Here is a 22187-nt window from a genome sequence, read left to right as displayed (position 1 = left end):
ACAATACCAATTACTAAAAAATTTACAAACACTAAAGATAGACATGATGTGGGGTATTTATACATTGTATGAGAGGGTGACTGGTCACATGAGATGCCCAAGACTATCGGATGTGGTCTCTAGTACAATAGCAATGAAGCCCAAGACTGTCAGACATGGTCTCACCCACACTCTTTGGACTCTGCATTGATGAGATAGAGAACCACCTCACACAAGGAGATGGAACTAGATATAGAAAGTATGTTGATCTCCATTTTTCTTTATGTTAATGACATTTTCTTGATCTTTGAGTCATGAGAAGGTCTACACTAGCATCTATATGCCCATTAGGACTTTTGTACATAGCGTGGATTAATAATGAAACTTGGGAAAACCAAACATACATCTATCTAGGAGTCACATTTATTCATCGACAAGGAGATTCACAATGGCGCAAGCGGCCGAGAATCAACTCACACAAGAATACACTACATTGGCTATGCTAGAGCAATAGTGCCACCATGCACACTTCCGAAGCCTTGCACACAGGTGGTTATTTGATACAATGGTCACACCAAGTGTGATATATGGTGCACAAATTTGGACCCCTAGCGTATTTATAAACATAGATTGAGACACTATATGTCATTATGCTCTCACAAATGATCCACAATATCAAATGCCACATGAGATCATCAAAGCAAAGTTTGATGCATCCTCGATGCTAGAGACTCTTTTCCAAACCATTAGTTTTATCCACTCAATGTGTGCCATGTACTTGGACATGCTACCTAAGACAACATTTGAGGCCTATCAACAACTAGCCCAGGAAGGATGTGAGACCTCATGGTACGCACAAGTTGAGAAGCGAACTCCCAACCTTCCAATACTAACTCCCCCTCTATACACCTCTCCCACTCAAAGAGGAACTTGGTTATGCAAGAATATCTCTATCCACTATATATCCAGCACACATGGATCTCACCCATGCTACCCCATCCCATGAAGATGTTCTACTACACAAACCACTTCATGGGGACCAAACCTAATGAGTTTACTCTGATACCTAGATACTTGGATGTCTACATGCCACATAAGATACATGTAGCTATTGGCCAGCTTCAAATTTCATCTCATCCACTAAAGATCAAGGCAAGGAGAGCAACTCATATTTCCCAAACCGAACGAATACAAGAAGCACTATGTATACAAATACTAGGCCTACAATACTAACTAAACCAAATACCCCTCTCTCTTTAGGGAGGACACCTCTCTCAGATTAGTCATGAAGTCATCAAACCAATGCTACTTAGATCAATTATTGATTGAGATTTAAAGGTTCCACACATCATTACTACAAGATGCTCCTACAAAGAGGAGAAAGACATTCACAACTCATTGATTTCTTCCAAATAATGACCACACACACGACCCACATAGAGGGTGACAATCCAAAGAGTCAAAGAGATTAGAGCAACGTGCCAATCCCAAAGGCTGGGATACCTAACATACAAGTTACACTAGAGAGATTTCTTTTTTTTTTTGGGGGGGGGGGGGGGGGGGGGTTGCGGAGGAAGGGAGGGAGATTCTATTTCATTGGTGCCATGACTACTACCTAGCAAAGTTGGGAGATTAGATTAGATACTACCCTTATACTATCTCCTCAAGGATGTATGACATACTCTACCCACCAATTTTGACAAGGTGGAACTAGTAATTATTTAATCTTCACATCAAACTACACAACTAGATGTATAGGGCTCTTTGTACACCCCCCCCCATCATCCCTCTATTGTATTCTCAATATCCTCTTAAGTATACCACATTAGTCTCCCTCAACACTACACTATCACTCATCACAATTTACTACATCACTCTTTGATACTTCGTGACGATCATCATTGTACATGGATGTCTCATAGGCCGATCGTGGCCTCAATAAACGTTTGTGTATGAGTGGGTGTGTGTGTGTGTGTGCCTCCTCCCCCCAAAACACATCTATTTCATGTGTTCTGATAAATAATGGATGTATGGTTTCCTCCTTGGCAAAGCCTATTAATATAATATTTATGTCTACATAGATATACACATGCATAGGTACGTATGCATCCATACATACATACATACATACATACGTACGTGCACATCTATACATACATACATTGATGTGCATGCGTGCCAAATGCTGCATGTTGTCAACACAAGCTCATGCTAAGGCATTTTCCCCCAAGAATGCCCTTCACCAAACTCACACAGGAACATTTACCACATTCTGCACAAGCTCGTCAAATTAGAGGTATGCAGATGTATTCAACTTCATGAATCTGCATGGCATTTAAACAGCAAGCTGCACCTGAAAAGACATCATCATCTCCCCCTAGCTTTATTATTTAGTGGCCTGGAACTTGAAAAGCAGGTTAGAGTGGAGCCAAAAACCTTGTTGCTGCCATCAAGTTATTAAAACACGGTGTTTATAGGGGGCATACGCGGTATCGCCACTAAGTATCACCCTGAAAAACCTTGACAGTTTACGATTACATGTATTATGTTACAAATAAAATGATAGTAAAACAAGATTTATCATTGTTGTATATCAGATGTACATAATAGCAAGTCCCCCATCAATGTTCTCTTAAGCCTGATAACATGATCCCTTAGCAAAGAGTTTGTGATATTCCTTGCAGCTTAACAATGTAAGCAGATATGGAGATCCACCCTAAAAACATTCATGTAGCAGAAAACCTGGACATGCATCAGGACCGATCATTACCACCGAAAAATTCATTAAGAACCCAGGAGATCAAAACTGTCTGCAAGTTCATAGACTGCGAGATTCTTCCAAACAGAGCCAAACATTTGTTGCCCCCCAATAGCAAAGGTCAAAGCCCAGACAAGGAGCACTGATGTGTAGATTAAGAATCCAATTCCTGATCGCACTATATCTGCAGCAAAAGAGTGACACAGAGTTGTGAATATAGCTTGGAATAAACAAGTTCACAATTGAGTGACAGAAACATACAACTACCCTACTGCAAAGACATGATGCTGCCTTAAATGTCCAGTTGGGGATACAACAAAAGCATATGTAAAAACTAGAAGCCCTTAAAACAGATCAGATGATTGGTGCATAAGGAATAATGTTCACTAGAGATCGTGGCATAATTTTCATTCTCCAACCATAATGATCATCACGCCCACCAGAATGCTCCATGCAAAGAAAACAATTATTGCAGCTTATTCTGCCATTCTACATCATTCCAATCAAATCTCTAATCCCAAAAGGACGACCAAACAAACAAGATTCAATTTGATTCAAAAAAAGCGGCTTTAAACCTTGACATCAAACTGGTAACAATTCAAATCTGGACACTGTAGACCATCTCACCATGAGGGCAAACAAGTTAGATACTGGATCCAAAAAGTTATGCGAGTCGATACATTTTCAGGGAAATACAAGAGAGGACTGGAACCTGTTTGAAAACTTATAAATGACAGACAATTTTCTTGTTCCAAATAAGTAAGGATCAATTTCTTTTCGTAGAGCACATGTATGCCAGGTGTGAGAGACATGCAGGCTTCTTATCCATGTGTGCTCCTCTGATTCTGCACTTCCCTCATCATCTTCTACCACAGCTTCTCCCCACTGTCTCCTCTTCCCCTACCAAAAGTTGCCCTGCCCACCACCTCCCAATCCCTCCTCACCTCAGCCTCCTCCCTCTCTTCCCTACTCCACTCCTTTTGCCCTTATTGCCTCTACTTTTTCCACTCTTCCTCATGGCATCCTCCACAGCCTGTCACCAGGCAGTATATCCTCCACAGCTTGTCATCAGGCAGTATATTGGTGCATTTTTGTCATTCCAGCCCTTGGAACTGTTAGGTTTTGACATCCAGATGGTTGCCCCGCTGTCTTCAGCCCACTATATCAGATTTCTTCTCAACATTGGTGGTTTGCTGCACTTGGGGTCCATTCTCCAAGGCTGACACTCTCCAACTCTCCCTCGGCCCGCTCCAACAAAAGACAATGGTTGTTGAATGACCTCCACTCCTTGGGCATCCTTTCAGTTTTACCTCACACTTTTCTTCATTCATTCATTTAGCACTTTTTTCATTCACTAGTTTCTCCTTTCTTTGCATTCTTGTTTGAGTTCACTATGTGCCAGTCATGTTCATACACACTCGGTGTTTTCTCTACAAAACCCTAGCATATCTTCATATGGAACCTCATTCAAAAACAGGAGCCCCATCCCAAGTATGATGTGTGAAGAAATACCCTAACGCAAAAATATAACCTCAAAAGAACATAGTTAGGGTTAGGGTAGCTTGAAGACAATGAACACAAAGAATCTGAATGAATGAATAAATAATGAATGTACAAAATGTGTAGGAATGAAAATTGTACCCCGAACTCTCATGTCTCAAGGATTGAGGCAAAGGTGCTGTGTGGGAAAGTGTGTTGCACTCTTGACAAGGATCCCAAAATGCAGCTAAGGCAGCCTCCGAGAGTCGAACACCAACAAACGCAGCCACAAAGACTGGATCATATGTAGACACGCAATGGAAGAGAGAGAAAAACAGCAAGCACAAATACCTATGGAGTGCAAGCAGCCTGGGCGGCAGCAGCAGGGGCCAAACGCAGCAAATCTGGAGTGGAAAAGTGCTGGGCGGCAATTGATAGATACAAACGTAGACTTGAGGGGCAGTTGCTAGGAAATAGGCTGCTGTAAATGCAGGAAAATAGGCTGACAAGCTGAATTGCAACCACAAGGAAGGTAAGAAACAACAGACAACAGTTGGAGGAGGTGCAAACTACGAGAATAAGGCTAGAAACAAGCTCCAATCTGATGTAGACAGCAAAAGGAAGCTTCAACTGAGATATCCTCCACGAACAAGGTGTGGGCAATGAAGCTAGAGGGCTTGAAACCTGCAAAAACGAGATTGAGGCTGAATGGAGGGCAGCCGACCTAGTTATAGAAAGTTTTAAGACCTCGTACCATGCACCATTTTAAAACTCTCTCGAACCTCTCACTAATTTGGGGATTTAATTAAGCATTTGTGGGGTTGTTTAAGTGGCTAATTCAACATGTAATGCTCATGTTAGCTCAACACCCCCTCTCATGCCCAAAAACTAAGCAAGAAAGGAAGCCCAACCCAAATTTTGAGTGTTTTTGTTTTTATATATTTTTACCCCAAGTTGTCCCATCTCAAAGCAACCAAGGCATGGAACAAAGGGTGCACGGTGGCTGTCCAATGGCCTACCAAGGCTACAAAGGCAACAGTTATCTTGCCAAGGGAGTCCAAGTGGTTATCCCAGAGAAGTCAGGGCATTGGACAAAGGGTGCACATTGGCTACTTAGTAGCCCACCAAGTCTTGCAAAGGCAGATGGAACCACAATGAAACTTTTCTTTTTTTTCGGGTTGTGTGATAATCATTGTTTCAAAAAGGGAAGGTAGTGGTTGATTAAGTAATGGATGGGAGACAAGTAGCCAATCCCAAATCCTTTCATAAAATAAGCAGACTATCCCTACCAATACTAGGTGTAGATGACAAAGTAATAGGGTAGTGGAATATGCAACAAATACAAGAATAAATGTACACAAATGCATATTTATAGAACAGAATGCAAATGCACTAGAGGTATACAGAGAGAGTCATATCGCCTTAAGTGAAAATGCAAAAGACATTCAGTATTTGTAGACTCTCATGTAGCAACTAAAGCTTGGAAGCGGTGGAACTCAAGCGCCCTTCACTATGTGCTCAGAAAGAAACTGTGTCATGTGGTACAAGCCACTAGGCTGTCCCTCACCACAAGCAATCACTAAACAAGTCAAAGTCAAGGACCTTGGCTGTAGTGTCAGTGAAGTGGTACGGAAGCATATGACCAAGGCTGAAAGTGAACAGAGAGAGAAGAGAGAGAGAAAAGAGACAATGGAACACAGAAAATCTGCAATGAAGAATGTCGTATAAGGAAGTAGATATGTACATGGACGTAGAGTGTATGTCTACGTGTCCACCTTGAAGGTCTCACGGGCTATGAACCTCAAAGTATGTGCAACAGTCTCCATGATTAGCAATTTGGAAACCTATGATCGAAGTATGTAAAGTGCATGGAGGCTAGGCAGTATAAATAGCCCAAAAATAAATGCTAAAAATAATGCATGTTGGCTGCATTAAATGCAACCAACTATACACAAACTTGCCGACTGCTCCTATCGTGCCACGTGGCACTTGCAATGACCGCAATCTATCGGTCGGACAGATTGTGATCAGTAGGACAGTTTTTTTTGGCATTATTTTATGCAGTCAGCTGCATTTAATGCAACCGACCTGGTGCTGGGCATTTTTTATTTCTTGGCTATTTATAGTCAATGTATAGCACATTCTCAAACATTCTAATCTTGAGATCTGATAGAGACAAACTGCAAAGACAGACAGCACCCGGGCTGACGAAGATTGAGGTCCTCAAGGCGGAGACACACGCAGATATTTTCTCTGCACCCGTGTATATTTTTGCATTCCTATACAGTATACTACATTGCAGATTTTTTGTGTTACATTGTCTCCTTTTCTCTCTCTCTCTCTCTCCCCTCTCTGTGTTCACTCTCTCTCAATCTTTGTCCTATGCTTCCGCATTGCTGCACTCTGACATGGTATCAGAGCGATGAAGACAAACTGACTGAGTGCTGAACCTACCTGAGAAGGAGATTTCAACGCGACACAAGGCTGCGTTTCCAGCATTTGAGGGCGAGTTGGAGGGCTGCACATCAGATCAAGGCTGAAGCGAGCGTGGGCGTGTGGGAAAGGAGTCTAGTTGGTGAATTTGCTGCACGTTGTTGCTGTTTGAAGGGGAGGAAGGCTACGTTTTAGGTCTTCCATTGCAGATTTTACCTTTTCATCACCTCCGGTAGCTAAAGAAGGTTCGGAAAGGGAAGGAAAGAGCACTAGCAGGCTGTGTCTTCGCAGTCAAAGGGGGCTGCTTTTGCGTTTGTGCAGGTATTACAGGTGAACTGTCTTCAAAGACTGACTTGGAGTTCCAGGCGATCATGGATAGGAAGGTGCCTATCCTACCGGCTCTTCCATCAGATCAAAAGCTTGATGGTGATAATTACCGCATTTGGCACGTGATGATGTTGGCCATTCTGAAGTCTTATGTTTTGGTGGAGCTTGTGATGGAGGAGATCAATCGGCCATCGGTGATAGATGAGTCCAAACTCTCTTCCAGTGCTCGTGCAAAGTTGACCAGAGCTTAGTCTCATTGAGATAAACTGAATGCCAGGATTCGTTCTTTTCTACTTTTGTCTTATACTACAGCACTCATAGCTCACATCGAGCACTTGACAGTGGATCGTGAGATATGGCTGGAGCTCAACTAGATGTATATCCGAATGACCCTGATGAAGAGGGTTTCTTTGGAGGTGCAGATGCGGACCTTGTCCGTGAATAAGTCTTCTTCGTTTGGGAAACACATCAACAAGCTTCGACAGCTTCAAATGCAGGTTCAAAATGCGAGGAAGCCTATTTCCTCCGAAGACATGGCGATCACTTTGTTGTCCCAGTCACCACCACGATTCGGTATCTTTTATTCTGCTCTTATTGTATCAGGGCGGGAGTTGACTCTTCCATGGGAAGAGTTGGTTCCTATGGTCTTGGATCAAGAGAAACAATTGAAGGGATAGAATGCTTCCAAATTGGAGGCTTTGGTTGGTCAAGCCTCTCAGAAGAAGGGGAAGGACCAAAAGAAGGAGGACAACAAATCCAAGAAGGACAAGGAGAAGGAATCGACTTGCCATATTTGTGGTAAGACCGGTCATTGGAAGAAGGATTGCCCCAACAAAGACAAGAAGGATACGAAGGATTCTGGAGTGGTGGCTGCACCCTCATTAGCTACTTCTCTATACTTAGCAATTATTGAGGACTCTACACCGAAGACTTTTGATACTTCGATGACAGCTCCCCAAGCTCAAGAATGGATCATGGACAGTGGTGCCCCACAGCACATGACTCCTCCTCCTGTTGGTGTTGCCCATTTGCAACCTTCGCATAGGCAGATTCTCATTGGAGATAGCTCTTTTGTGTCTATTGCTACGCGGGGTGAGATGCAACTGATTCCAGATGGACGTGGTGCTATCCACACTTCCGAGATGTTGCATGTGCCAGGCTGGGGTATCATTTACTTTCGGTCCATAAGATTTGTGCTCTTGGCTTCTTGGTGGAGTTTGACAATGATATTGTTCGAGACCTTGATCGTGGATCGAGGAAGGTTATCTCTACAGGGTATGAGGAGAATGGCATCTACAAATTGAAGTCTTCTATAGCTCTTACCTCTCTTCTTACCTCTCGCACATAGTCCGAGCTATGGCATGCTCGGTTTGGCCACCTAAACTATGAGTACCTCGGAAGGCGTTGCAAGAATCGTTTGTTCGAGGTTTGCCGGACATAGTGGTGAGCCATTAACCATGTGTCTCCTGCATTCATGGCAAACTGCATCGGGATGCGATTCCCAACAAAGCTTCGCCACAATCTACTTCGCCTATGGAGCTTGTATCTACGGATCTTTGTGGCCCGATGAGGATCGAGTCCCTGAAGGGGAGCTTGTACTTCATGTTGATCGTAGATGACTGCAGCAGGATGACATGGGCTTATTTCTTGACATTGAAGTCGAAGGCTTTCTCTCACTTCAAGGATTGGCTTCTCTTTGAGGAGAAACAATCTGGCCGGCGACTAAAGACCTTGCGTTCAGACAAGGGCGGTAAATTTATGTCTAATGAGTTTGCTCGTTTTTATGCACATAGGGGCATTCACCAGGAGTTGCTAACACCAACACTCCTCAAGAGAATGCATTTTGGAGCGGAAGAACCGAAGTGTGATCGAGATGGCGCGCCATGATGGAGCACAGACAGACACCTCAGTTTCCATGGGCCGAGGCAGTGGCTACCGCAGTTCACATCCTCAATCGATCTCCCACTTCGGCCATTGACAAGATGACACCTTTTGAGACTTACTTTGAGACTAAGCCTGATGTCTCGTATTTCAGGATCTTTGGGTGTGACACCAATGTGCACATCCTCAAGACACAGCGTGACAAGTTCGAGGTGACTTCCTGACAACAGGTTTTTGTTGGCTACTCCTCTCAGTCCCAAGGCTATCATCTGTTTGATCCTGTCAAGCAGGATGTCTACACGAGCTGAGATGTGCGGTTCGTGGAAGTTCCAGCCACAGAGGGGGGTGAGGAGCACCCCATCCTTAGAGATCCAGGGGAGAGTTGGACTCCTGAGACAGTTCCTTTGGAGCCCGAGCCTCTTGATGGAGATTCTTCTTCTAATTCAGAGTCTTTCCTTCCACCAACCACCCCAGAGGAGCTTCCGCCGATGGATGTTCTTGAGTCTTCGGCAGATGGAGAGCAACGGGGGAAGGTTCGGCCTCCTCCTCATTGGGCTTATGACACACTCCAAGATTCAAGGATCAAGGGGGTCCCTAAGGAGTGGGAACTGCACGATGGACCGCAGAGGTCACAGAGGAACCAGGCATATTCTACGAAGCTTGTTTGCTCTAACTATTGTTTGATGACCCGTGTTATGCAAGATCGAGAGCCCACTTTAGGGAAGGAGACTTTATAGTCTGACCATTGGCAGAAGGCTATGGAAGCCGAGTTGGAGGCTGTGACATTAAAGTGATATTTAATGTGACATTAAGGTCACAAACATTAATGTGACATTAAAGTGATATTTAATGTGACATTAAGGTAAATCAAGGGGAACATGCACGAGGATCACCGTCCGGGCTCTTGGGTGCCCGAATGGGGTTTAGGGGAGCCTAGAACCAAAGAGAGTCCAAGAATAGTAGGACTCACCAAGGTTTGACGGCTGTCAATCGGATCACAACGGGTCTGGCCAGCAATAAACTAGGCAAGGCTGGGAGGTGAAAGGATCACTCGTACTCATTCATCCCGACTGCTTTTTCTCTGGCTTTTATGGTCTTCTTCAGAGTCATCTGTCATTGGTATCAAAGCCGACGGGTCTCATTTTGTGGATCCGTGAAGCTGTTCGACAAGAAGACATGTCGACAGGTCTCGTGAAGCAATCCGTTTACGGCGCCTGGTGACACATCATATAGGCCAACGGGTCTCGTGAAGTAGTCCGTTTACGGCGCTTGGTGACACGTCATATAAATTTGACGTGACGATTTATTGCACTACGTTACTTATCATATGGCGGGGGGGAGCTATCTTCTATATCTAACGTTGTAGGCTGGATCGCGTGCCAAATTCCGGCTCGAGCCCATCTTAAAGCGCATCAACGGACCTAACGCCTTGTTCCCCTTTCCGCAGGCTGGCCCTCCAGTTGCATGAAACTGACGTTATTTTCTGGTTCTTTTGTGACCAGTCGACTGCATGCTCTGGAATTTCTCTCGCCAGCCCCGACTGCACTTGCATCACAAGTACAAGCTCAGCAGAGAACAAATTCAGGAAAGGTGCATTGATGGCCTGCGTGATCATTAAGAAGGGGGCTGAATACTAGTTGTTTCTGCAAAGAAGCTCCATTTCCTGCGTGACCGACTTTGTTCGAAAGATAAAATTTGTTCCTTACTCCGGGTTTTTTTACAAACCAGCAACAACTGCCTGCCATTAAAACCAGGGAAGTACTTTACTTTGCCTGCAAATTTCTTATCTTTGCTTTCCAATTCCAGTGTATTAATGGCAGAAAAAGGGAAAGAGGGAGTAATGGAAGGTTCTAGTTCTGGGGACCACCCTATGGTAGATCCCCATGAATCGGAAATGCAAGAGGAACAGTGGGAAGAATTTTTTGCTACACAAGAACAATTTGATGATCTTACTGCTCGTGTACAGGCTCAGGGGGTTCAAATGGAATTTTTAACTCAAACACTCACTAAAATAAAATCTCAATTAACTTTATTATTAGAAAGAGATAAAAATAAGATAGAAACCTCGGATGTCCCATCTTCATCGAAAGATTTAGATGTGACTATGCGAGATCCTAAGGAACCCCACCATAAGTTGAGGGATAATCCAGTTTTAAAGGATATGAAACCCCCTCAGTTTCACAGGGAGGAAAAAGATAGAAATAAAGATACAATCTTTAATTTCCTCCAAAAATGGGAAGATTTACATAAACTTAAGAATACCCCACCACATCTCCAAGCACTAGAGGCTAGTTTAACTTTGGGGCCCAAAGCATATAAGTGGTGGCGAACTTTAAAGGAGGCAAATAAAATGCCTGAAACTTGGGCTCAATTTGAATCCGTCTTTTTAAAAGAATTCCTTCCTGAAAATGAAATGGAAAGAAATTGGGAAGATTGGGATTATGTCAGACAAAAGGGAAGACCCCTGCTGACATATTTGGAGGAATATCGTGAGATAATCCTCAAATTGAAAGGAATAGATGAATTTCAAAAGACAAGAGGATTCATTAGGGGACTAGATAAAGCATGTAAAAAGGAAGTAAAAAGGAGTTCACCTAAGACGCTGGAAGAGGCAATTAAATTTGTATTAATCAATGAAGATAGTGTGCGTCCAAATACACTCACTAGTCTCACTGATACAGAGCCCAAGTCTAAGGAATTGGAAACCTCAAAATTTGTGGGCAAATTTAAAAGGAAAATGTCATTTTTTAAGGGTAAAAAACAACCTTTTGAAAAGAAACCATATGTGAGGCCAAAGTTAAGTCCTGATGACTTTGATAAGGCCAAAAAAGAAAAGTTGTGTTTCAACTTATCCCCTAACCATGCTGCTTGGAATTGCCCTCAAAAGAAAAAGGGGGAAGACAAAGGAAGGGATAAGGACAAGGGCAAGGGAAAAGAAAAACAAATCCATGTAGTGCAGACCTTAGAATTAAAGGGGCATAAAAAGTACAGATCTTTAGAGGTCTTGCACATGGATGTACAACACAAGTGTTGTATGTCAACTTCTATGTGGCAGCCTACTTTTGGGCCACATGATTTAGTTAGAGTACATGGATTCATAGCTGGAAAGAGAGTTAGAGTCATGATTGATAACTCTGCTACATATAATTTTATAAATTATGCACTTGTCAAAAAATTGAAACTTCCCCAACAAAAGAGTGGGCATCAATATGTTGTTCATATGATGCAAGGCCAAGATAATAAAATATGGGATACAATGGTATCCAATTTGGAAATTGAGATTCAAGGATATAAAGATAAACTTGATTTCCAAATTATGAACATGGAAAGAGCTGATATTGCTCTAGGGAGGGAGTGGCTATGGGGATTGGAATCATCCTTGAAACGTAGTTACCATCATAATACACTAGAATTTGAAAGGGATGGTAAGACTTTTGTCATTCAAGGTGAACATGAAGTATCTGATAATCCTTTGCTATGTTCTACTGAAGTTCAAAAGCTGATAAAGAAGGAAGTTTGTGAGGTATACATGTTATGGTCTCTTCCTATACAAAACACTTTTACTTTTTCTAATATAAAGCAACAATTTTCTTATGTTTGTGAGTTGAATGTAAATAATGAATTAAGTAGTTTGTTAGATGATTTTAAAGATGTGTTTCCTTCTGATTTACCAAGTGGCCTTCCACCAGATAGGGGTGATATAAATCACCCAATTGACACAAATAAGGATACACACCCTATTTCTAAACCACCGTATAGGTTAAGTGAAACACAGCACCAAGAAGTTGAAAGACAAATTAAGGATTACCTTGATAAAGGGTTTATTCAACCCAGTATTTCACCTTGGGCTTCATCAATTTTATTAGTAAAGAAAAAAGATGGTTCTATGCAACTTTGTGTTGACTATAGAGCACTTAATAAAATAACGGTGAAAAATAAATTTCCTATGCCCAGAATGGAAGATCTTTTTGATCAATTGCAAGGAGCAAAATTCTTCACAAAGATAGATTTAAGATCAGGTTATCACCAAGTAAGAATTAAGGCACAAGATGTTCCTAAGACAGCATTTCGTACTAGATACGAGCATTATGATTTTCTGGTGATGCCAGCTATCTTTATGAAGCTGATGAATAGTGTTTTACGGCCCTATCTAGAACATTTTGTAGTAGTCTTTTTGGATGATATCTTGATCTTTAGTAAATCAAGAGAAGAACATTTGGAACACTTACAATTAGTATTCCAACTGTTAAGAACACATTCCCTTTATGCGAAGAAAACTAAATGTGAATTCTTTGTACAAGAGGTCAAATATTTGGGGCATATTATCTCGAAAGAGGGAATCAACATGGATCCAGAAAAAGTAAGGGCAATTATTGAATGGCCATCTCCAAGGAACTTGGAAGAGCTGCAGATCTTCCTAGGTTTATCTGGATTTTATCGTAGATTCATTCGAGATTATGCCAAAATAGTTGTTCCAATGACTGACCAACTTAAAGGGAAAGGAAAAAGTTTTAATTGGGGAACAGACCAAAATGAAAGTTTTCAAAAACTTAAGGTAGCTATTGCTACAGCTCCAGTATTATTAATAGTGGATCCCAATAAACCATTTGTGGTTGAAGTTGATGCCAGTGATAAGGCGATAGGCGCGGTCTTATTACAAGAAGGTCGACCAGTTGCTTTTGAAAGCAAGAAATTAGACCGTGCAAAACAGAATTATTCTGTTTATGAGAGGGAGCTATATGCAATAGTACATGCAATGAAGAAATGGAGGCACTATCTGTACGGTGCCAAACTTTTGATTTTATCGGATCGTGAAAGCATTAAGTGGCTTAATGATCAACCGGATTTACACGGGCGTAAAGCCAGATGGGCCGAACTCCTCCAAGAGTTCGACTATGAGATAAGATATAGAAAAGGAAAGTATAATATAGTAGCTGATGCACTCAATAGAATGCCCATCATTAATGAATTGAGTTTTACTCAGTTCACTTCCAACTTGCTTGAATCCTTAAAAGGGAAATGCCAAGTTGATCCGGCATATTCCAACATATGGGAAGCAATAAAAAATGGGGATCCAAATGAAAATGCTTCTACTGAGGAAGGAATACCTGAGGATGTTCAACAAGGAAATGGAGTATCAGGGGTTGCTCAAACTGGATTCAAGTGGAAGAATTTTACCATTGATAATGGTTATTTACTCTACAAAGGTAGGATATGTGTCCCGAAAGATACAGAAATAAGGCGCCAGATACTCTTTGAGTGTCATGATACCCCTAGCGCGGGAAATCCAGGAGTTAATAAGACTTATAGTCTTATTAAAAGGCAGTTCTATTGGCCTGGAATGAATAAGGACGTCCTTGACTATGTGGTCAAATGTAATAAATGCCAGGTTAATAAAGCTGAAAGATTGAAAATGGGAGGACTTCTCCATCCACTTGAGATTCCTTCGGAAAAATGGAAGAGTATCTCCATGGACTTTATTGTTGCTTTACCCAGAACACAGAGGGGGTACGACTCTATGTGGGTGATTGTGGATAGGCTAACCAAAATGACTAGGTTCATTCCAACTTCAACTGATGTTAAAACACCAGAATTGGCTAGATTGTTCGTAGAGAATATATACCGATTGTATGGCCTTCTGGCAAATATAGTTTCTGATCGGGATAGAAAATTTGATAGTCAATTTTGGCGTGCAGTATTTAGGAAGTTGGATACTAAACTTAGCATGAGTACGGCGGATCACCTGCAAACTGATGGGCAAACTGAAAGGGTTAACCAAATCCTTGAAGATATGCTTAGGGCATATGTAAGTAAAAGGCAAACTAATTGGAAAGAGTATCTACCGATAGCAGAGTTTGCATATAATAATGCCAAGCACTCTTCCACTGGATATAGTCCATTTATATTAATGTATGGGTTTCAACCCAGAGCTCCTTTTGCAGTAGGACTGCATAAGGAAAAGATTCAAGCAGCCAAAGACTTTTTGGAGGATATGAATAATATGTTAAAATTTGCTCAAGAAAATATTAAAAAGGCTCAAAATCGAGCTAGAGCATATGCAGATCCTCACCGAAGAGACATCTCCTTTGAAGAAGGAGAATTAGTCTATCTTAAGGTGCCTGAACAAACTAAAACTATGAAAAAGGGACAATGTCCAAAGCTTTCACCAAGGTATTGTGGTTCTTTCATAATACTTAAAAAGGTGGGAGAATTAGCTTACAAGCTCCAACTACCTGCTGGTAGTAAAATACATCCAGTTTTTCATGTAAGTAAATTAAGGAAGAAGCTGGGTGATTTGGATAATCTAATCTTAAATGATGATATTGAGGAGCTATTAAATGACCAATCTAATCCACATGAACCAGAAAGAATATTAAATGTTCGTAATAGACGAACAAGGAATACTATTTATCAAGAATGTTTGGTTAAGTGAAAAGATTGTTCAGAAGAAAGCTCAACATGGGAGCGAGTAAGTACTTTAAAGAAAAGGTTTCCCAATTTACAGTTAGACCTTTCAAGTATCGTTTTCGAGGACGAAACCGATTCTTAAGGGGAAGGAAATGTGACATTAATGTGAAATTAAAGTGATATTTAATGTGACATTAAGGTCACAAATATTAATGTGACATTAAAGTGACATTAAGGTAAATCAAGGGGAACATGCACGAGGATGACCGTCCGGGCTCTTGGGCGCCCGAATGGGTTTTAGGGGAGCCTAGAACCAAAGAGAGTCCAAGAATAGTAGGACTCACCAAGGTTTGACGGCTGGCAATCGGACCACGACGGGTCTGGCCAGCAATAAACTAGGCAAGGCTGGGAGGTGAAAGGATCACTCGTGCTCATTCATCCCGACTGCTTTTTCTCTGGCTTTTATGGTCTTCTTCAGAGTCATCTGTCAGAGGCTATTGAGCGGAATGGCACTTGGTCTCTTGTGCCTCGTCCCTCTCACAAGAAGGTGATTGGTGTCAAGTGGGTCTTCAAGACCAAGTACCTTAGCGATGGTTCTTTGGACAAGCACAAGGCTCGCCTTGTTGCTAAAGGTTTTGCTCAGCGCCCAGGCATTGACTTCCATGATACTTTTGCCCCCACTGCTCGTATAGCAACTATTCGAGCTATTCTTGCCTTGGCCGGCCATAGGAGATGGCCTGTCTATCAGTTGGATGTGAAGTCGGCATTTCGCAATGGTGACTTACAGGAGGAGATCTATGTAGAGCAGCCTCCTGGCTTGGGATCCTTGGATGGAAAAGTCTACAGGTTGAAGAAGGCCTTGTATGGCCTTAAGTAGGCTCCACATGCATGAAATGAAAAGATCAACTCGTTTCTTCAGTCAAAGTTGGGGTATTAGCGCTCCACGGCCGATCCGCAGTTTTATGTGCACACTTCCAAGGTTGGTTGTGTGTTGTTGTGTTGTATGTTGATGATTTGACTCTAACAAGGGATCATGCACAGAAGGTGCAAGAGACCAAGACAATTTTACATCAGACATTCGAGATGATAGATTTGGGGCATCTTCATTTCTTCTTGGATCACAAGATTTATCAGTCTCAGAGGGGGATTGTCACCTCTCAGCAAAGATATATTCAGGAGCTCTTGGTGACTTTTGAGAGTGGAGACTTGTTGCGGATCATTTCTACTCCTATGGATCCGAACTTGAAGGCCGCTTCACACTCCGATTCTCCTGTGATGGATGCTTCCCACTACTGTCAGTTGATTGGATCCTTGATTTGGCTTCTCAACACTCGTGTTGATCTTTGTTTTGCTGTGGGTCTTTTGGCAGGGTTCATGAGTGAACCGCAACAGGTGCATTGGTAGGCTGCCCTGAGGATTCTTTGGTATTTGAGGGGGACCTCTAACTTAGGGATTTCTTATCCGACAGGTACAGATGCTTCAGATCTTGTTCTTGCAGGTTGGAGCAACTCGGATTGGATTGGCGATGTGGACCACCGGCAGTCTACTACAAGCTACCGCTTTACCTTGGGTACAGGTGTTATCTCTTGGAGTAGCAAGAAGCAGCCCACGGTAGCCCTTTCTTCTACTGAGGCGGAGTATCGGGCTGCATCTTCTACCACATGTGAGGTTGTGTGGCTTTGGAGATTGTTGGAGGAGCTTGGCTGCCCCCCCAAACTCGTCCTACTCTTCTACGGTGTGACAATGAGAGTTGCATTGCCTTGGTACGGAATCCTGTATTCCATGCTCGGACGAAGCACATTGAGATCCATTATCACTTCATTCGAGAGAAGCTTCTGGATGGGACCATTGATGTGGAGTACTGCAAGACGGAGGATAATCTTGCATATTTGTTCACGAAGGCGCTTCCTCAAGCTCTTCTTCGGCAACATTCCAGATCCCTCAATCTTTTGGCCTATCCAAGATCTGAGAGGGGGTGTTAGAGAGTCATTTCCTGGACAGCAGTGTGTAGAACACTACGGCCAGAGTGCCACGTCAGCAGAGCCATGTCAGCAGTCTGTGCAGATTCCACATGGCAGCAGATTGTCAGTCAGACAGTTTGTGATCAGTCGGACAGGTTGTGATCGGTCGGACAGTTTTTTTGCATTATTTTATGTAGTCAACTGCATTTAATGCAGCCAACTTGGTGCTGAGCATTTTTATTTCTTGGCTATTTATAGTCAGTGTGTAGCACATTCTCAGACATTCTGATCTTGAGATTTGATAGAGACAAACAGCACCCAAGCTGACGGAGATCGAGGTCCTCAAGGCAGAGACATGCAAATATTTTCTCTACACCCCTGTATATTTCTGCATCCTATACAGCATACTACACTACAGATTTTCTGTGTTACACTGTCTCCTTTTCTCTCTCTCTCTTCTCTCTATGTTCACTCTCTCTCAGTCTTTGTCCTACGCTTCCGCATCGTTGCACTCTTAACACCACAAGCCTGCATCACCTATACTTGCTGGATAATAGATCTCGAGATCGAGGGTTCCTTGAAGGAACCGCAAAATTCTCTCAACAGCCTGTCAATGCACCAGCTCGGGTTCACTCATGAATCCGACCAGCACACCTATGGCATAACATAAGTCAATATGAGTGTTGAGAAGCCAAATTAAGGAGTCAATTAATTGCCTATAACGAGTAGCATTCGCCAAAGGAGGATCAGAATGGGTTGTGGCCTTTCAATTCAGATTCAGAGGGGTCATAATAGACTTGCATCCCTCCATCTCATACGTAGTCAAGAGCTCGTGCACATACTGCTACTAGGAGAGAGATCCCCCTTGGAGTCTGATGGATCTCATGACCTAGAAAAAAGTGAAGAAGTCCCATATCCGCCATCTCAAACTTCTCATGAAGTGCTGCCTTCATTTGCTCGACCATTTGGGCATCATCACCTGTCACAATCAAGTTGTCCACATAAAGGACAAACAACACTCGACCTCCATCTAAGGTGTGTACATAAAGCTATGGATCGGGAAAACACCAATACCCCAATCTCTCTTGGGGAAATGAGTCAATCTTCTCATTCCAAGCATGGGGAGCCTGCTTAAGGCCATAGAGGGCCTTCCTCAACCTATATACCTTACCATCAAACGAATCGAAGCCTAGAGGCTGCTCAAAATAGATCTCCTCCTTCAATTCCCCATTCAAGAAGGCAGACTTCACATCCAACTAATAGACTGGCCTAGCACCTAGGGCTAGCCAAGGTAGGAACTCTATGAATAGTAGCCATCCGAGCTATAGGAGCAAAAGTATCATGGAAATCAATGCTTGGGTGCTCTGCAAAACCTTTAGCAACAAGGTGAACCTTGTGCTTATCCAACGTGCCATCACTGCGGTATTTGATCTCGAAGACCCATTTGACCTAGAAAAAAGTGAAGAAGTCCCATATCCGCCATCTCAAACTTCTCATGAAGTGCTACCTTCATTTGCTCAACCATTTGGGTATCATCACCTGTCACAATCAAGTTGTCCACATAAAGGACAAACAATACTCGACCTCCATCTAAGGTGTGTACATAAAGCTATGGATCGGGAAAACACCAATACCCCAATCTCTCTTGGGAAAATGAGTCAATCTTCTCATTCCAAGCATGGGGAGCTTGCTTAAGGCCATAGAGGACCTTCCTCAACCTATACACCTTACCATCAAAAGAATCGAAGCCTAGAGGCTGCTCAACATAGATCTCCTCCTTCAACTCCCCATTCAAGAAGGCAGACTTCACATCCAACTAATAGACTGGCCTAACACCTAGGGCTAGCCAAGGTAGGAACTCTACGAATAGTAGCCATCCGAGCTATAGGAGCAAAAGTATCATGGAAATCAATGCTTGGGTGCTGTGCAAAACCTTTAGCAACAAGGTGAACCTTGTGCTTGTCCAACGTGCCATCACTACGGTACTTGGTCTTGAAGACCCATTTAACTCCAAATACTTTTTTATGAGACAACTTGGGCAAAAGATATAGCAAAATACTCCAAGCAAGGAGTTACATGGAAAGAGGCACCAAAGTCTACAATCCAAGTCTCAGTGACACCATCATCAACTGACAAAAGTGCATTAATCACATCAGCCTTGGTAATCTGCATATCCTACATGTGACATACAAGGGCATCATAATCAACTGCACATAATACATCAGCCTCTGTATCCGAAAGCTCCTCTATGACCACACTAGAGGCCACATTGGCCTTTTCCTTGCCTTTGGTTGCCTCAATGCATTTGTCTTATCCTCCTCCTTTTTATCCCCTGCATTCTTCTTTCTCTCTTGTTCCTTCTTGTAATACCTGCAATCGGGTTTCTTGTGGCCCTTCCAACCACAGTGATAGTAAGTAATGTCACTCTTTTCCTTTTCTTTGCTCTTGCTCCTGTTTCTCTGTTTAGCATTTGCATTTTTCTTTTCAGCCTTGCCTCTTACATTATGAGCTGAGTTGTTGCCTTCTCCACTAGACATACGTCTAATTTCTTCATTCAAGATAGAGCCCCTCACCTCATCATATGAGAGATTGGGGTTATTGCTGAGAGAAACCACCATGGTCTTCCAAGAGTCACACAGCGTCATGATCAAAAAGATCGCCCTCAACTTATCATCAAAGTTCAAATTTACATCCTTGAGCTGATTTAAAATGCCTGTAAATGCACTCAAGTGCTCAACTGCAGGCTTCGACTCATCCAATCGCATATTCACCAACTTGCGCATTAAATGCACCTAATTAACAAGTATGGTGATCTCATAGGTAGTTTTCAGCTTCTCCCATATTGCATAACCTCTATCTAAACCCTTAATGTTTGTCAAGATGTCATCAGTGACACACATCTTTATGTAAGCCACAACCTTTTTATTTACTCTAGCCCAATCTACATTAGACATTAGTGCGGGTTTATCTTCCTACAAAGCATCCTCACAATTCTTTAGGAACAAAATGCCCTGCATACAGTCTTTCCAAAGGTCAAAGCCATGACCATCAAACCGTTTGATTTCCATATAATCCTTTAGGAACAAAATGCCCTACATACGGTCTTTTCAAAGGTCAAAGCCATGACCATCAAACCGTTTGATTTCCATCAAACTCTTGATATCTAAACTGAAAGAAGTTAGTCATTTTATCACGAACACAAGAGTAAATTCCCCTGAAATGCAAAAGCACAAGCTGAACTAGCAAACACCCTACTGTTCTTCCTCAACCAGAAGTAAGTCTCTGCTATTTATACATGAACAAGCCACCACATGGGAAAAAAATGCAAAAACTTACCAAATTCTACACAAAACCCCAAAATTTCATGTCCAAATTTGCATAAATGTCAACCAATCTGACCCAGCTGAGCAAATATCAATACATGAAAAGCTCCAATTTGTTGGGATCCAATGTCAAGAAATTTTACTCAAAAGAGCAAAATTCTGACTAATTTGACAAAATCCCCAAATTAATTGAGGTCACCACATACAATGTCTGCAATTTTTGACTTAAAAATCACTGCCAAGCATAAATAAGATCAAATCTAGAAAAAGCCACAAATTTCCGGGCTCGAATTGGCACAAATCTAAGATCTGTGCCTCCAACGCATGAACTCCCGCTAAGCATAAGTGGTAATTAAAAAGATTAAAGAAAACTTTTTTATTTTAAAAAAAAAACTGATGTGGGGGGTTCATTGACCTATCAAGCGAGTCACATGACCTGTCTGCCGGTGACCCGGCAGTCACTGCCCGTTGCCACATGCGCCTGCTACCTAGTCCCCCCCGTGTGTGCCTGCTGCCTCATCATGCACAGCGCATGCCCGCTAGTCGTTGTGCTGGCCTGGTCGGAGAGATGGCAGTAGCCTATTGCCCGGCACCAAATGGTGAAAACGCAAGCTAATCCGGTGCTATGATGACATATCAAATGGAGACCTCCAAATAGCAAGGTGATGGCTGAAAACACACCGCCTAGGGCTGGATAGTGATGGGTTGCAGTAAGTGATGGCTGGGCAGCAAATGGTAGGTGACTGATGGTTGAAATCTGCATGGTAAAGTGAGAAACCTACACAAAAGGATGAGACTGAATTGTGGGCAACTTGTCTATTTATAGATATTGAAAGGTACCCCAAAAAATTAGGGTTTTGGGGGACCAATGAAACTCTCTTAAACTGTGCACCAAATTTGTGTTTTTCATTAATTAAGCATGTTTTGGGACTATTAAAAATTGTTAATCCATTGTAAAGCGTGTTTTAGCTTAACACCCCCTCTCAAGCCCAAAACTGAGCCTAAAAGGGAAGGTCGGCAATGTTTACCCGAAGGCATCCCACCCCAAAGTAGCTAGGGCATTGGACAAATGATGCAAGTCGGCTATCGAGTGGCCTACCAAGACTGCAAAGGTGATGTTATCTTACAAAGGGAGTCTAAGTATTCACCTCAAAGAGGACAAGGCATTGAACAAAGGGTGCTCATCGGCTGCCCAATGGCCTACCAAGCCCTACAAAGGCGGATGGAACCACATTGAACTTTTTTTTAAAATGTGAAAAAGTTAATTTTATGGGTGGCAGCCGATTAAGTAACAATTACCCAGAAGATGGGAGTAGGGACGGTACACCCAACACATCACAAAACAATACAAGCTTACCCAACCACTCGAGGATGTTAATGACGAGGGAAAGACCATGCAGTATCATGGAAAGAATGATGGTTGTGTAATCCACCAGTGGAAACAACTTAGGATTGTCTAATGGTGCTCTACATAATGGAATGTATAGTATGCTACATGCTGAAGAATGCTCATGCATTAGGTGCCACTTGGACAATGTTCCCTCGTGGGAAAATTGTTCACTTATCCAAGCACCCTAGTACAAAGATAATGAAATTATGCAATGCATAGGGAAGGTACAACAGGGGGGAAATGCCAAT

The 22187-nt window shown here is 42.5% G+C and overlaps 1 protein-coding gene across 1 annotated transcript in view; it reads right to left on the bottom strand.

Moving 5' to 3' along the window:
- Nucleotides 1–2434: 2434 nt before the first annotated feature.
- LOC148041080 (gamma-secretase subunit) overlaps nucleotides 2435–22187 on the bottom strand; it is a 30004-nt gene continuing 10251 nt past the window's right edge. The window contains exon 2 of the mRNA XM_087676634.1: nucleotides 2435–2921. Coding sequence (XP_087532760.1) covers nucleotides 2764–2921 — 158 coding nt within the window. The 3' untranslated portion in view covers nucleotides 2435–2763. The remainder of the gene's footprint in view (nucleotides 2922–22187) is intronic.

The sequence above is a fragment of the Lygodium microphyllum genome, chromosome 1 (assembly GCF_053477565.2).
Source record: "Lygodium microphyllum isolate KBCC chromosome 1, Lygodium_microphyllum_v1.1.10, whole genome shotgun sequence".
Lineage (NCBI taxonomy): Eukaryota > Viridiplantae > Streptophyta > Polypodiopsida > Schizaeales > Lygodiaceae > Lygodium > Lygodium microphyllum.
The sequence above is the reverse complement of the archived record's forward strand: the minus strand, read 5'-3'. Positions and strand labels throughout refer to the sequence as shown.